Below are 16,667 nucleotides of genomic sequence, written 5' to 3'. Positions count from 1 at the left end.
CTCATAAGACACCATTAAAGTGAAAAGGCAAGCCATGGACTAGGAGAAAATACTCACAATACTCATCAGAGGACTTTTATATTAAATTTTTAAAAAAGAAAAACTCTCACAATGCATTATGAGAAGCCCAACAACCCATAGACAAACTATGTGAACAGACACTTTGTCAAAGAAGATAGGTAGATGGCCAATAAACACATTAAAAGGTGTTCAACATTCTTAGTCATCAAGGAAGTTCAAATTAAGACCACAATAGGATACCACTACACATCCATTAAATTGGCTAAAACTAAAAAGATGGAGCACACCAAATGATAGTAGGGATATGAAGCAACTGAAACTCTCATTATGTCACTTATAAGAATGTAAAATAGTACAACTCGTTTGGAATACATTTTTGCAATTTCTACAACATTCACCTACCATAAGACCAACACATTTCATTTACCCAAAGGAAACAAAGACATCTGTCCACACAAAGACCTGTACATGAATGTTCTTCACAGATTTATTTATAATATCCCCAAACTGGAAATAACCCAAATGTCCATCAACAAGTAAACGGGATAAACAAATCATTATTTATCTGTATAGAAGAATACAACTCAGCAATAAAGCAGAAAAGAACTATTTAGACATGAAGCAATATACATAAACCTAAAACTCATTATGAAGAATGAAAAATTCAGGCAAAAGAGGGTACACACTGTTTAATTTCATTTATACAGAATGCTAGACAACACAAAGTATTCTATAGTGACAGAAAGCAGATCAGTGATTTTCTGGGGAAAGGGGTGGAGGGCAAGAGAGAGAGACAGGACACAAAGATCTCAAGGAAACTTTTGAGAATGATGGAAGTTTCATTGTTTTGATTGTGATGATTACATAATTATATAAGTATGTCAAAACTGATCAAATTGTAAAGTTCAAGTATGTGCATTTTACCATACTTCAGTTGTACCTTGATAATACTGTACCAAAATGAGAGAAGGAAATGAGAATGCAACTTATTGGCAAAGGCAATGAATGGGTGCCTGTATGGATTTTATTTCCAGCCCTTTGATGGGCTAGATAACCTAATCATTTCACTGTAAAACACTTAGAAATGATGGGTAAACTATTAACAAACATCCTCATACGTGTGTATTGACTTCACTACAAATGCACCCAAGTTCGGTCTACCTCTGGAGAGTAGAGGGAGAAGTTTCTGGTCCCTGAAGCAAGGCACATGAGGACAAGGACTTGTAGCATTTGGGACTGAGCCCTCTTCATATTTTCTACAGGCACAGAAGGGATACACCCTCAGCGAAGGGTTGGTCCAAGAAAAAAATTTCACTTCCTGGCCCAGGATGAAAATAAAGAAGCTCTTCTGCCATGGGAAATGTCTCCTCTGAGAACACGTAACCAGCGTACTTCCATGTGGGTTTAGGATTTGCACTTGTACTACCTCTGTGGGCAGGTAACCCCAACACAGAGAAATGAACTTAAAAGTGGTCCAGCGTGGATATGTCCCTAAGGCACCTAGGAGAAAAAAAGACAAAGCTCCTCGGTATGGCAAAATCCTTAGTCAAGCCTCACAAGATTTCCCCCAATAATAGCCCACTGAAGTGACCTCACAGTAAAAAATAATAAAATACAGTGAACAAAATGCCAGGCTGGATGAAGCACAAGCTGGAATCAAGACTGCCAGGAGAAATATCGATAACCTCAGACATGCAGATGACACCACCCTTATGGCAGAAAGCAAAGAGGAACTAAAGAGCCTCTTGATGAAAGTGAAAGAGGAGAGTGAAAAGGCTGGCTTAAAACACAACGTTCAAAAAACAAAGAGCATGGCATCCAGTCCCTTCATTTCATTGCAAATAAATGGGGAAAACAATGGAAACAGTAACAGACTTTATTTTCTTGGGCTCCAGAATCACTGAGGAAGGTGACTGCAGCCATGAAATTAAAAGATGCTTGCTCCTTGGAAGAAAAGCTATGACAAACCTAGACAGCATATTAAAAAGCAGAGATATCACTTTGCCAACAAAGGTCCATATGGTCAAAGCCATGGTTCCTCTAACAGTCAGGTATGGATGTGAGAGTTGGACTGTAAAGAAGGCTGAATGACAAAGAATTCATGTTTTCAAACTGTGGTGCTGGAGAAGACTCCTGAGAGTCCCTTCGACAGCAAAGAGATCAAACCGGTCAATCCTAAAGGAAATCAACCCTGAATATTCATAGGAAGGACTGATGCTGAAGCTGAAGCTGCAATACTTTGGCCACCTTATGCGAAGAGCCAACTCATTGGAAAAGATCTCGATGATGGGAAAGATTGAGGACATGAGAAGGGGGTGACAGAGGATGAGATGGTTGGATGGCATCATGGACTCAATGGACAAGAATCTGAGCAAACTCTGAGAGATAGTGAAGGATGGAGAAGCCTGGCGTGCTGCAGTCCATGGGGCTGCAAAGAGTAGGACACTGAACAATAACACATGAGAAAACTAAAAAGGCAGTAGGTCTGCAAGTGTACAGCACTTGGGTAACACTTTTATTGCTAAATATTAGAATTTTTCTAAGTAGGGCAAATAAGTAGCCCCATAAAATCTGGTGCCTTTTTCTTCAGTGAGGAAGTACTTGGAACCCCATTAGAAGCAGAGAATTATATTCATGAAAGAATAAGTTACAGAATGATAAATATAGACCGGGACCTGGTTTTGAAGAAAAAATATAACGATAATATATTTGTTTGTACACATAACACAGTATGGAAATATACACACCAACATTATTAAAGGGTAGGATTTGAGGAAGATTAAGAGTGCAAACATATGTACATAAACTGACAGTTTTTCCTTCTGACAATGAGAATTTGTAATTTATTTAAATAAAGAAAAGTATTTTAAAGAGTTCTTTTGTCTGAAATAACAAGTATAACAAGGTATACTTGTCATTGAAAATAATGGACAAAATCCAATTTTCTAAAATCCAATTTTCCAATTTTCTAGTACTACAACCGGGAGTTGGTGATGGACAAGGAGGCCTGGCGTGCTGAGATTCATGGGGTCGCAAAGAGTCGGACATGACTGAGCGACTGAACTGAACTGAACTGAGTAGTACAACTGTTAGCTACAGACAAGTCAAGCAACAGACAGAAGTGGACAAACCCAAGGTTCTTTGAAAATCCTGTTTTTCTCACTTCTCTTTCTTTGGTGTTCTGTCACCTAAAATTTAATGATTCAGAAGCTGGTTTTTAGAAAGAGTCCCCCTTCTGTGCTTATTGAGAACAACCTGGACATGATTCAAGAACTGACTGTAGGTCACAGCTGCCTTACACAATAAACTTTATAACTTGCCCCCCAAAAGATTGGATCACACATAGCATTAGAAAAGATGATCAGATCATCTGCTTGTTTGTCCTTGGCTTAGATTTAATCAGGCAACCAAAGAAATTCTAGTCAAAGAAGAATGACTACATGTAAAAACATACAAATATGAAAAGACTAGCAACTCTACATTTTCAAAAATTGTCTGAGGTGTCTTGTTAAAAAAAGAAGTCTTGTTGGGAAAAAAAAAAAAAAAAGCCTTATCTTTATAAGCCTCAGAGAAATAATTTGCTATAGTTTCAAAGTTAAAAGCCTTCTTAGAGATAAGAGAGAAATACAGAAAAAGAGACCATTTCCAAGACAGAATAAAAAATGGATAGTTACCAGATCTTTGTTACATTGAAATTTAGCATCTGAAAAATCATTTTAATAGAGTACAATTTCTCATATTTCAAATATATGAGACTGAGCTGACTCCACAGTCTTTTAATGAAATTTATCCTCTCACTGGCCAAATTTGGGACATGTTGAGCATCAAAAAGAACAATACACATAAGTGATTATAAAGTATTAAATGAGTAAAAATCCACGAATTCACCATGCTCGTTTAAAGAGAGAAAGGGAAAAAAATAAGGAAAGTTCCTTTTTGTATCATGTCACCCAATAAAAGTAGAAGGAAAGATATTTAGAAAACCACCATGTTGCATCCCCAAGGCAATAACTGATTCAGGCAAGTATCAGCAAAGTAAACTCAAGCCATTAAGTCCAAAGTTATGAAGAATAGGATATACATACACACTGTACCAAAGAATCACTCACAAATATTAACCATCTGCAAAGAGGAAAAACAAAACCTTTACAGTGGAGAAAGCTCTGCTCACTAACTTGACCAAGGGATCACTCTTAAATTCAGTAATAGTAGGTAACCTGATATTCTGTTTCTTGATGTGAAGCAATAAAAGCAGCAAGGTCACTAGTGAAATTTTCTTTCCAAGAATGTTTAACTTAAACCCAATCAAGCCCTCACAGTTTACAGGAAATAGAGGGACTAGAAGATGTTAAAAAAAAAAAAAAAAAAAAACACATACACACACAAAGAAACAACCAAATCCAGAATGGGGCTCTTCTACAAGACAACTGTGCTGACTTTAACAACTAAATGTCATTGTAAAAAAACATGGAGAGGCTATTCTAAGATTAAGATACTGACGCTGGGAAAGACTGAAGGCAGGAGAAGGGGCAACAGAGGACGAGATGGTTGGATGGCATCACCAACTCAATCGACGTGAGTTTGAGGAAACTCCAGGAGATGGTGAAGGACCAGGAAGCCTGGTGTTCTGCAGTCCGTGGAGCTGCAAAGAGTCGGACATGACTGAGCAACTGAACAACAACAAATTCTAAGACTAGGGATCTATAACCAAATGCAGAGTATAACTGACTGAATCCTGGTTGGACGGAGAAGTGAAGCTGCTATTTAAAAATCCTGAAACAAATTGGAAAGCTATTGAACAGAGATTAAACATTTGATATTAAGAATTATTGTCAATTTTCATTAGGTGTGATCATGGTGTTGTGGTTACATAGGAGAATCGCCTTGTTCTTAGGAAATACCTGGTTTTTATAAATGAAACATCATGATGCCTGAAATTTACTCTAAAATAATGTAGTAGTGTAGTAGGGAGAGGGAAGATTACCAAAATCTATTTTCAACCCACAAAACCAGCAATATGGTTTAATCTAATCTATTTATATAGAGTGTTAAACCATGCATGGCAAAATCTTAACAATTGTTGAATCTAGGTGGTGGCTACACAGGTGTTTATTGTACTATCCTTTCAACTTTTGCATGTTGAAAATTGTGCATACTTAGAAGTTGGGGGAGAGAGGAGGTTTTCACAGAAATATTTTCCTTAGAAGAGCTCTATTAAACATACCTTCAATTTTAAAGAAGCACCTTAACCATTCTCAACAAGTGAATTGCTTGTCCTCATTTGTTTATGTACCATCCATTCAAATACTCTTAAAATCTGCCTTAATTATTGTAAATAATATTTCAAATGCTAGAATAGGCCTAATATAAATCCCACAATAATCAGCACAAGATTTATAGGTGTAAACATCTGGTTTTATACCCAAATAACAAACTTAACAGCAGGAAAACAAATCGTTTATTACAGCATATAATGTGTTATATTAAATTTACACAAAGATATATAAAAACACATACTGTTTATATCATACAGTCATTTAACATCAACAGGAATATCAAAACAAATACTACTCATGCACAAAACATGCATATATTGGTATAAAAAAGCAATTTTACACAATACTGTTTACCAAAAAAATTTTTTTAAAAAAAAGCCCTTCCAAGACAGGGTCAGTGGTCCAATCTGGACTGGATTGCACTAATATGTTTGGGCTAATGTTTAGATGGCACAGTGCTCTGTGAGCAGTTCTGAGCTTGGAGTCGCACCCAAGAGTTATTTCATTAGGAGTGAATTTCTCTGCACCCAATGACGAAAAGTTATACCAAAGGCAAGTCTCCAAGGGAGAAATGGTTGGATCTGCTGTAAATTAGAGAGGGGGGAAAAAGGCATCAATGTTGGGTAAATGGCCCTAGAAGGGGTTACTGTAACCAGGGCCTAGGCACCAAGGGTGGCAAAGGTTTTAGCGAATCCTTTTAAGGTATTACCAGCCTCCCTACCCAGATCACCTTTCTGGATGTAGGGTGTGGTCTTCAAGTTCTGAGTCCAGTAAACCAAACAGTTCTGAGAAGAAAACAGAATGGGGCTACATCTGAGAAAAGCAGAATATATAAAAAATGACAGAAAACCATGACTGCCCCTTGTATCTGCTTCACACAACTGTATGTGATACCCCCAACAGGAAAACCCTCATGGCGACGCTGCCCTGAAGAACCAAAAGTAGCAAATGCATGTCCTCAAATGCCATCCACCTGACCTCCAGATCAAAAGGTCTCAGCCACTTAACACCTGAACATCAAAACCTGTGCCTTCACAGATGCTCAGACCGTTTCAAAGAAAAATCATCTGATACCACAAAATCCACTCACTGTCACCACCATAAGAAACTCAATATTCACTTCTAACCAGCAAAAAAAAACATTCTTTACCTTCCATTAAAGGCACTAGTGTCCATACGTGACGAAGATGAGACAAAAATTCACCTCGGTTTTCTTTTAACCAAAGGAAAGCACTCCGTGAAATTATTACACACAAAAAAGGAAGACACCACCGACTGGCGGGGAACTAGAAAGCCCCACTCTACACGGAGGATGTGCCTCAGACCGTCGTCATCAGTTTCAAAGAGCCCGATCGAAAGCGGAGGATCTTCTTCTTGAGGTTGTGCGAGGCCTTAATCTTGACGAAGGTTTTGGTGGGGTTGTGGCGAAGGTCGGAGGCCGGGACCGGCTGCAGGGGGAGCGTCTGCACGAACTGGGACCATATCAAGCCCCCGCTCTCCTCCGAGTCGCTGGTGCTCGTGCTGTCGCCCACGAAGTCGCCCTCGCTCACGCTGGACTCGCTGTCGCCGAAGCAGTTGGTGGTGTAGTTGCTGCGCTCGTCCTCGCTGGTGTCCAGCACAGTGGAGTGGAACAGGGACTCGCACTCGGCCGAGTACTCGGAGTCGCTGGCCGCGTACGCGTAGGGGCTGGCGTAAGGCCCGGCCGCAAACAGCCCCGCGGGCTCCCGTCGGCCCCGCCGCGCGCGCCGCAGCGCCTCCTCGTACGACACCTCGGCGGCCGACCTCCACCGCCGCGAGTCGGTGCGCTTGTGCTTGGGCTTGGCCACCACCGCCTCCCGGCCGTGGCCGTGGCCGTGCGCCCGGCTCCCTGCGCGGTGGCCCGCCCCCAGAGGCCGGCTGGGGAGCCCCGCGTCCGGCTGGCCGCCCCCGCCCCGCCGCGCCTTAGCCGGGGCTCGCCGCAGTTTCTTATTTGTATCCGTGTCGTCGGGGAACCGACACTTCTTGCCGGCCACCCGGGCCTTCTCCCTCACGGGGGGCAGAGCACTTTCCGGCCCGTGGACGGCCAGCGCCCGGTGCTTCACGCCGGAGCCCCTCGGGGCGGCCGCGGGGCGCGCACCCCGGGGTGGCCTGACCCCCGGAGGCGGCGCCAGGACGGGCGGCGCCTTCCCCGGCGGCCCTTCCTCCAGGCTCTGAGAAGAAGAGCCCTCGCTTCTGAAATCCAGGGCCGGCCGCTCTTCCGCCGGGAAAGTGGGGGGCAGCAGGGCTGAGGCGGCGGGAGGGGGCGCCAGAGTGCCTGCCTGCGGGCTGTTTTTCTGTGGCACCTTTTTCAGTGGCTGGACCACTTTGTTCTCTTGCAGCGGTGCGAGGACCCTCCCAGGGCTCTCTTTCGGAGAGGCAGCTGGGATCTGCCCGCTTTCCTTAGAGGACTCCCCTGTCCCAGCGGGGGGACACCTCGCATGTTCCTGGGAGACGGGCTTGGCATTTTTGGGCAAATGCTTACCTTGAAGTTCGGTAGCAGTGCCTGGAGAACAGCCTTCAGGCGCGGGCAACCTCTTGCTTTCCAGAGGTTCTGGCTTTGATTCTTTTGACCACTGTTTTGGTGGGGAGAAGCCCCCACTGTCCAAAGAAGGGATGCCTCCGGAGGGCAAAGGCACCTGTTTCGAATTCTTAAGGTTCCCATTGTTGCCCTGTGAGACACCACCAGTCACTCTGACACAAACGCTCCCATTCCTCAGAAGCCCCTTCGTGGGGTCAGCGTTCACACTGGTCCTCGGTTTGTTGGTCCTTACTGGGTGGGTTTTTTTCTGGACCAGGCTCAGAATGTAACCATCCATCTTCTTGCTGGATGAAGGATGGGGAGCAGACCACAAACTGCTTGGAGATGGTGAGTTAGTGTCTGTCTTGACGGCGTCCAGCTCAGATACCGCACAAACGTCATTGGCATGGTTACCAAGCCGCTCCTCTTCCCTCAGTGGGTTGCCAGTCAGGCAAAGGAGGAACATTGGGCTCTGCACGGCCACGGCATGAAGTGGACTGGGGTAGCGATACACATCATTCCCATTTTTAGACACCAGATCGCACTGGTACTTGGGATTCACATCTGCAATGACAGCAAGGGAATTAGATTGTGGTGTGGAGGGGGAACAGTCAACTGCCCTTGAGGCCTGGTCTTCACAATGGCCTTCTTTATATTCCAGCCATCCTATGAGATCTGAAAAACATTTAAAGGTACACTCTGAAGAAATGAACTGGTCAGCACCAGCTTGATCAGGCCAGTTTCTATGAAGACAATTTCAGAGGTAGTGAGAGAATAACAAAGAATCAACAAATATAAGACAATACTACTCTAGTAGTATTTCATATACAGTTCATACTACTAGATGAGGAAAAAAATAATCAACAAAGGAATTTTTAACAAGATATAACTCTGAATGAAAAATATTCAGCCATTAAAAATGCTTTCAAACTATTGAATAATATATGGAAAACACTTTAAAGTGGAGTGAAAATCATAATTTTATAATTTTACTAAGACTGGATATAGTCAAAGAAAAACGTCTGAAATGAAGCATGTGAACATGCTAATAGTAGCATCTCAAAGTGCTGGGAAAGCAAGTAATGGTACGTTCTTCTTTTTCTATTTTCTAACTTTTCAATAAAAGTATGCTGGAGAAGGAAATGGCAACCCACTCCAGTACTCTTGCCTGGAAAATTCCATGGACTGAGGAGTCTGGTAGGCTACAGTCCATGGGGTCACAAAGAGTCAGACACGACTGAGCCACTTCACTTTCACATATGTACTGCATTTATAACTGGAAAAATAAACGTTTTTTGAGCCATTCTTTCTCTGGGCCACTTTCCCTTCTGTGTTCTATTCCTGGTTTCCCTTTAAGTACTTGAGATAAACTATACTTTCATGGGCTTTCTCCTGATTTTGAATTTTTTTTTAGACCTAATTCTTAATGACATGTGTTTGAATATAACTGTCAATTGAAAGGTCAGGGAAACTAATTTCAATCAAAACTAAATTTAAATAATAATCACCTTATGTTTTTAATAGTTATACTAAAAAATAAAGCACAATATTTTATGAAGGAACTTTTGATAAGGCTTTAAAAGATTGAGGAGTAGTACTAATGAATAAAATTTCCACATCTTAAAAACATAGATGCCAAAATACAATGAAATTAAGCTTTCTTGCTTAATTAGATTATTCTGCTCTCTTATCCTGGTATATATTATAAATATCAAGTCCTCTGTGTGACATTTAGTTACAGAAGATCAAAGTTTTTGTCCCTATTTAATCTGCTTTCCATTATAATTATATTTATTCACTCAAATATTGAAAACCTACTATGTGCTAGATTATATGTTAATTGTTTAAAGAAAAACCCTGTGAATTTCTATGATTATTAGCAGTCTGGGTGGCAGGGCCAGTCTAGACCCAGAAATGATACTCATTTGTAAACAAAAGTTTATTATAAAATAAATGTGTCATGTCCCCATTTCCACTTCCACTCCCAATAAACAGTTCGTTGTAAGAAGGGGAAATCTCTCTAGGTAATATCTGTGCTCATTCTTCCTCACTACCCCAAGGCCTATCCTTATCTTACTCAAAGCCACATTTACCTACATGACACCTCTCGTCCCTGTTCCCTCTTTTCTAGAGTTAAGGAACAAGACAGACATCCCAGCCCCCAAAGGCCAACCCAACTGTCTCAATTATGAGAAGATGTGACATTTGGGATAGAGGAGTCTGTCCTTAAGGAAAACCTATACCAAAGTACCTTTAATGGGTTTATAAAATTTCCCTCTGAAACCAAATCTGCAGAATGAAAGGCAGCAATTACCAATGAACTTGAGACCCAGACACTCTAGATAACACAGATCTGTGCTTCCCCAAATGATTGCTGCTAACAACACACACTACAGAGACACCAGCTGATTAGCAGCCTCAGTTGTTTGGTGTTATGTTTGCACTGCCTAGACCTCAGAAATTCAGCCTTATACCTAAGTGGACAATACATAAAACCAAGGGTATAGTGACTTGTGCCAGAACCTATCGCCTCCTTTAATCTCTGTATTTTCTCTGCTCTTCTGAGGAATCACACTAAATCTGAACTAAGGAAGATGTCCCAAATTTCAGCAACAACTCTGCCATTCAGCAAACCAGGAGTCTCTGAAAAAAGGCATGTAAAACCAAATTCCTCCTGTTTGATGAGAAGGTTGAACACAACACTTTCTGAATTCCCTTAGTGTGGTGGAAAAACAAGGATCTAGCAGTTAGTCCTAAGCTTGAACCCTGCTTCTGCCACTTACTCACTATATATAGTCTTAAGCAACTTACCAAACTTAACCTCACTGGGCCTCCATTTTCTGATACATAAAATAGTTGCTGACAACACTTGCACCTTGCAGAACTGTATGGAGGATTCAAAGCAGAGAAATGTACGCGGAGCATACAGCAGTGTGTGAGACACATAGTGGAAATGGAGAAACTCTTCCAGAACCAACAATGGCATGATTCTCTCTAGAGATCACTGCAATAATAGCCCCAAAGGGGGAAATGGTCGAGGGGATCTAACCCCATCCACCTTCTAAAAGAAGAGAGAGCTGCCATCACACAAGGCATTCTGGAGAACACGCAGCGCCACTGCCACCAGAAGAGCCAAGCAGCTCTTAAGCAAGCTGACAGATATATTTAATTTGATGTAAGCTTTGGTGGTGGTGGTTTAGTCATGTCCAACTCCTATGATCCCATGGACTGTAGCCTGCCAGGCTCCTCTGTCCATGGGATCTCCCAGGCAAGAATACTGGAGTGGATTGCCATATCCTTCTCCAGGGGATCTTCCTGACCCAGGAATCAAACCTGGGTCTCCTGTATTGCAGGAGGATTCTTCACTGACTGAGTTACCAGAGAAGCCTTAACTTTAAATGATTAAAGGAAGAAGAAAGCAGATCTAAAGTAATCTTGAAAACGGAAACAAGTTAACAGCAAAGATTCAGAAACAGAGCTCAAGATCTATAATATTGGGACAGGATTTCTAAAGATAAGCTATCTTGCTACCATCAGGATATAAAGCCAGGTAACACCCAAAAAGGACTGGGAATAGTGGTGATCTTGATCCTAGAGGTAGCTATGGCACTAAAGGCAAAAAGCAGATGAAGTTCTCTGTCTTTGTTTTTCATCAGTAGAAGGGGCTGAAGCTAGACAACTTTTAAGGACCTTTGACCCCTTCCAATTAAAAATGTCTATCAATTCTGTAGATGAAGAAGTTGTGGTACATATACACAATGGAAAACTACTCAGCCATAAAAAGGAACTCATTTGAGTCAGTTCTAGGAAGGTAGATGAACCTAGAGCCTGTTATATAGTGAAGTAAGTCAGAAAGAGAAAAACAAATATCATATATTAATGTATATATATGGAATCTAGAAAAATGGTACCGATGAACCTATTTGCAGGACAGGAATAGTGAAGCAGATATAGAGAACAGACTTTGGATACAGAGGGAAGGAGAGGGTGGAACCAATTGAGAGAGTAGCATTGAAATATATATATTACCATATGTAAAAGAGATAGCTAATGGGAAATTTCTATATAACACAGGGAGCTCAATGCAGTGCTCTGTGACAACTTAGAAGGGTGGGATGGTCTGCAGTGGGGGTAGGTTCAAGAGAGAGGGGACATATGTATGTTTATGCCTGATTCAAACTGTTATATGACAGAAGCCAAGACAATGCTGTAAAGCAATTATCCTCCAACTGAAAATAAATTTTTTAAATGTCAATTCTAAAAAGTCTTACCTGCAGATTTGGGGCAACCATCTGAGATAGTCAAGGTTGCCTCCAAGGGGCTGCAGAAGCAGGTGCTGGAATGACAACTGGATAAACACTCACTGAAGACCGAGTTCGAGGAATTGGACAGGGATCCCGAAGCCCCATCACTCAGTTCATAAAACCCTACAAATCAAAACATCATTTGAAATTAAGATCATGTCAAGCAAAAACACACATTTGTGCTTAAAAGGAAAAGGGGTAATCATGTACAAAAGACAGAAAAGAGAATATGGAGGGAGGGATGGCAATTTTGGTTCATGAGATATAGTGTCTTGACTTTAGGGTTTCGTTTCCAGCAATCCTCAGAAAAAGGCAAAAAGCCCATAACTACAAGTATGTTTCAAAGTTGAGAGTACTCTCACTCTCAAACTGACCTTCCTCCTTGACCCCACCTTTAAAGATGGGCAAGGAAAGAGACTCAGATCTGTGAGAGTGTCAACTTTTTCACAAACATTTCAGAAAAAAATAACCTGAAGAGAAAAACAAATCTATGTAAGAAGCCAAATGGTTTAAAAGGAAAAAAGAAAACTTTTGAAGTGGTCTCAGGAAGTTGAAGTGTGACTAATTTTCTAGCCCTGTTCTGACTTTCTCAAGTTTCAAAGGAGGATCACGCTTCCAGAAATTTGCATAGAAGCTTTTATTTTTAAACTCAGGGGACTTCAGTCAGATGAGTCTCATTATTAAAAATTTTGTTATCTAATGAACTCATCTATGAAACAGAAATAGACTCACAGATATAAAAGAACAGACTTGTGGTTGCTGGGGAATGGTGGGCAGGGATAGATTGGGAATCTGGCATCGGCTGATACAAATCATTACGTAGAAAATGGATGGCAATTTTCTCCCAATTAAAAATCAATTAAAAAAAAAAAGAAAATGGATAAACAACAAGATCTTACTGTGCAGCACAGGAAACTACATCCTGTGATAAACCATGATAGATAAGAATATATATACAAGTAACTGAATCACTTGTTGTACAGCAGAAATTAACACAACACTGTAAATCAACTATATTTCAATAAATTTATTGCCTGATTTTGTTTCCCTGTCATGCAACTGAATAACAGACTTTTCTTGTCTTGTTTTGCTGTAGTCTCTCTGTACTGGAAACAAACTCCATTGTCCTTTGCAGGTCTGAGAATGCTAAGCACGGGGAGCCGAGACAGAACTCATGACAGCAGAGTTTCTCCTCGTGCCCCCACACTCACCTGAGCTGGGGCGGCTGTCTGTCTCCAGGCGCTCTTCAGATGTCTTTTCCACATCCAGTCTGAGGTCACTTATCTGCTTGTCGAGTTCCTGCAACTGGTTCAACAAACCAGCATCTCTTCTCCTCAAACAATTCTGATGAGGAAGAAACAGAGAAAGGAAAAAAAAAAAATTCTGGTGACAAAGAACTACAAAGTTGGCTCTAAGTATTCAAATTACCATCTGAAGAGTTCCCTAAATTTTTCAAAACCAAAATTTTACTGGATGATCTGAAGCGAAGAAAAACTTCAAGAATATGTCCTGTTTAATTCCACTTTCTCACATTTTGCAGTGATATAAATTTTCTTCATAAAAACAAAACTTGGTTTTAGTTTCAGCTAATATATATATAGACTTACTTTTTATAGGTAGGGATATGAAAAACCCACTGAGATTAAAAAAAAAAAAACACCTCTGTGTACAGCCAATTTATTACAAAACAGTACTTCACAGTAAACTCTTTAATTTGAAGTCAGAGTGTAACAGATTTCCTACAATACACTATAATCTTTCTTAGGTGAGATTTTCTGGCCAAATGTCCTGCAGAGTTTTGATTTCTATTAGTCACTTTGTGGGGTTTAATCAGTCTTAGGGCCTTTGAAAGTGAGAAACTAATACTAATAGCCAGTGCCAAGTATAATGTGAGCTGGCAGAATCCAAAACCCTCAAGGGAAGGTCCATCAAGATTTGAACTCAACTCGGGTTTCCAAAGGTGACAGATTGTAGTGCTAAGTCACACCGCCACCTAGTGCTTCCTATTGCTGGGAAAGCAAAAAAAAAAAAAAGAAAAGAAAACTCAAAGGCATCTGGTTCAAATCACAAATGCCAAGTCTACAAATGAAAATAGTACCACAAACACTGACTGGACAGGAATTCTCCTGACATGCTGTCTTGCCCCTCTCCAGGGAACAACAGGAATGTGCCACGCACAATTGTGAGATTCATGAAGACAAGAAGGTGCTATTGTATAACACAATGCACAGAATGTCAATGACCAGGCACAACCAGCAACAATTGACTCAAATCAGTCTGCTACCAAAAACCACAGCAAAATGCCAAACCTGAGGTATTGCACAAACTACTACTTCCACACAGCCTTACAAAACAGATGCATATGAGTATCTGTTCCTCTTGTCTGTCCTTGAACTTAAAAAGCTTGGACACATAACATGCTTGTTTGTTAGAACGAGTTTCTTCAGGAAAAAAAATGAACCAAACAAGTAAAATCACTTTGATGCTCAAAAAAAGAGACAAATTATCTGAAAAAAGATAATCCAAGAAAACACTCAACAACCACAAGGCATCACTCTGTTAGCAGGAGAGACATTATCTAGTATATGTCTAGTTTCAGATAGTATCACATGGTCAGATAAGGATTTTTTTTTTTTTTTTTTTCTGTTTTCAAAACTACATTTTTGAGGTCATGGAAACAAAGCTGCCGCCATTTCTCTGAGGCTGGGTCAAAGCTGTTCATCAATACATTAAGCGTCAAAGTTCTTTTTCTTCCCCGTTAATGAAGACGGTAGAGAATGTCTGAGATGCTGACACAAATCCAATAAGATAAATGCTCCCTGAGAGGAGGTTTTCCCTTCCGCCCACCTCCACCTCAAGTCACAACGAGCAGTACCTATGAGAGGAGGGGGCACTTTCTCCAGCCAAATTTCCATCATGTGCATCTGTTTTAGCCGTCTTATACAAAGGGCTTCTATCTGAAATTAAGCAGCAGAGTAGGCAAAAGCTGGCAGGCTGGAGGTGGGGAGCCCAGGGAGGGGCAGGCAGGGCTCCCCGCGGCCGCTTCCGTGTAATAGTAAAATTCGGCACTGGACAGTCAATCGCGCCCCAAAGTCCCCTCCTCGGCTTTTGTCCCCTCTCGGCGGGAGGACCTGAAGCCAAGAAGCCCTCCAAAGAAATGCTGTTTTAAATGAGGGTTTGCAAACCTTCGGGGAGAGGGCAGGCATTCGTCTAACTAGAGCGATTGCAGGTTCCGACCAGACTACTCCAAGAATCCCGAAGGCAGAGCCGGAGGAGAGAGCGGCCACCCTCTCCCGGGCAGTCCGCGCGGGGTCTCCGGCCCCTCACCTGACACAAAGCGGGCACACGCCGGGATCGCGTGGGCGTCGACAACTCACGCGCCCCCGGGGACCCGCAGGAACCCAGGTCAGGGAAGAGCCGGGCGGGGGTCCCGGGAAGCCAGAGGGTTGCTCCTAGCTAGAGGCACCCACCACGGACCACCTGCCCGACCCCCGGCCCGTCTGCAGGGACAGCCGTGCCCCCACCTCCGGACACGACCTACCAATTGCTTCCGCAGCAGCAAGATGTTCTCCTCCAAGAACTTCTCCTCCAGGCGGTTGCGCTGCGCCGCCTCCCCCGGCAGCTCCCCAGCGCGGGCTGCAGCGGCCCCCGCACCCCCCGTGCCGCGCAGGGCGCCCCGGACCAGCAGCTCCTGGCGCTGGCGCAGGTACTCCAGCTCCGCCAGCCCGGCCAGCGTGGCCTCCTGCCGCTCGCGGGTGCGCTGCCGCTCCGTGTCCGCCTCGCCCTTCTCCCGCCAGCGTCCCTCAGGCTCCGCCGTGCGCTGCTCTCCCCGGGCCGGCGCCGGCGGCTCCTGCTCCTTAGCCGTCCCAGTCGGACTCGGCTTCATGGCCCCCAACCCGGCCGCGCGCACCCGTCCCCGCAGCCGGGCCGCCCGGGCGGAGGAGCGGGCGCTAGGGCTGCGGCCTCGGGCTCATGCCTCCCGGCGGCAGGGCGCGGCGGCGGGGGCGGGGACCCGGAGCGCTCAGGACCCGCGCGCGGCCCCGGGCTGCAGCCGTCCGGGCCCCGGGCGGCGCCGTCCGCTGTCGCCGCGCGTCCCTCTCCGCGGCCCCGCAGCTGATAACGCCCTGCCCGGCGCTACGTCACGCGCGGCGGCCAGGCGAACCCCCTCCCCGCGCCGGCCCCTCGGCTGCGAGGCCCGCTCCCCCTCGGCTTCCCCCTCTAGTGTCAGGGGCGCCGCTCGCGCTCGGCGCCGGCCTCCTGCTCGCCTGGCCCTCCACGCTCCTCCCTCTCTCCTCCCCCGCTCTTCCCCGCGGGCCTCCTCGCCCCCTTTTCGGGTTTACGGCACCCAGTTTTTGCCTCGCTTCTTATTGGTTCTTTACAATCGCACAAAGCCAGGGGCGAGCACCCCGAGCCCCAGCATCCTGTTACAGCCGGCTTCGCTGGCAGGGTCCGCCAAGGGACGCAGCAGTTGGGCTCCCCAGAGAACTTTCTGAAACTCGACCGAGTTGCAGCCCACCATGTTAACCCTTT

The 16,667-nt window shown here is 43.8% G+C and overlaps 1 protein-coding gene across 2 annotated transcripts; it reads right to left on the bottom strand.

The window, feature by feature from the left end:
- Positions 1-5,462: 5,462 nt before the first annotated feature.
- Positions 5,463-16,376, bottom strand: DACT1 (dishevelled binding antagonist of beta catenin 1). 2 transcript variants are annotated; one of them, XM_002690960.6, is made up of 4 exons: positions 15,679-16,376; positions 13,349-13,481; positions 12,105-12,260; positions 5,463-8,508 (listed from the first exon to the last, which is right to left on the bottom strand). In XM_002690960.6, the coding sequence occupies exons 1-4, from the start codon at positions 16,021-16,023 to the stop codon at positions 6,617-6,619; spliced, it is 2,526 nt and encodes an 841-aa protein (XP_002691006.1). In that variant the 5' UTR covers positions 16,024-16,376; the 3' UTR covers positions 5,463-6,616. The 2 variants fall into 2 exon arrangements, with proteins under 2 accessions (XP_002691006.1, XP_002691005.1); XM_002690959.6 differs by having other exon boundaries at positions 5,463-8,397.
- Between the last annotated feature and the right edge of the window lie 291 nt (positions 16,377-16,667).

This window comes from Bos taurus, chromosome 10, assembly GCF_002263795.3.
Source record: "Bos taurus isolate L1 Dominette 01449 registration number 42190680 breed Hereford chromosome 10, ARS-UCD2.0, whole genome shotgun sequence".
Taxonomy (NCBI): domain Eukaryota; kingdom Metazoa; phylum Chordata; class Mammalia; order Artiodactyla; family Bovidae; genus Bos; species Bos taurus.
The sequence above is the reverse complement of the archived record's forward strand: the minus strand, read 5'-3'. Positions and strand labels throughout refer to the sequence as shown.

Bases quoted from the DNA above. Each gene is read 5' to 3' on its own strand.
- DACT1 (XM_002690960.6), bottom strand. From the start codon at position 16,023: ATGAAGCCGAGTCCGACTGGGACGGCTAAGGAGCAGGAGCCGCCGGCG. The intron at 12,261-13,348 runs GTGAGTGTGGGG...TTTGATTTGTAG, and splicing joins AGACAGCCGCCCCAGCTCAG to GGTTTTATGAACTGAGTGAT. The intron at 8,509-12,104 runs GTAAGACTTTTT...AATGTTTTTCAG, and splicing joins TGGTTGCCCCAAATCTGCAG to ATCTCATAGGATGGCTGGAA.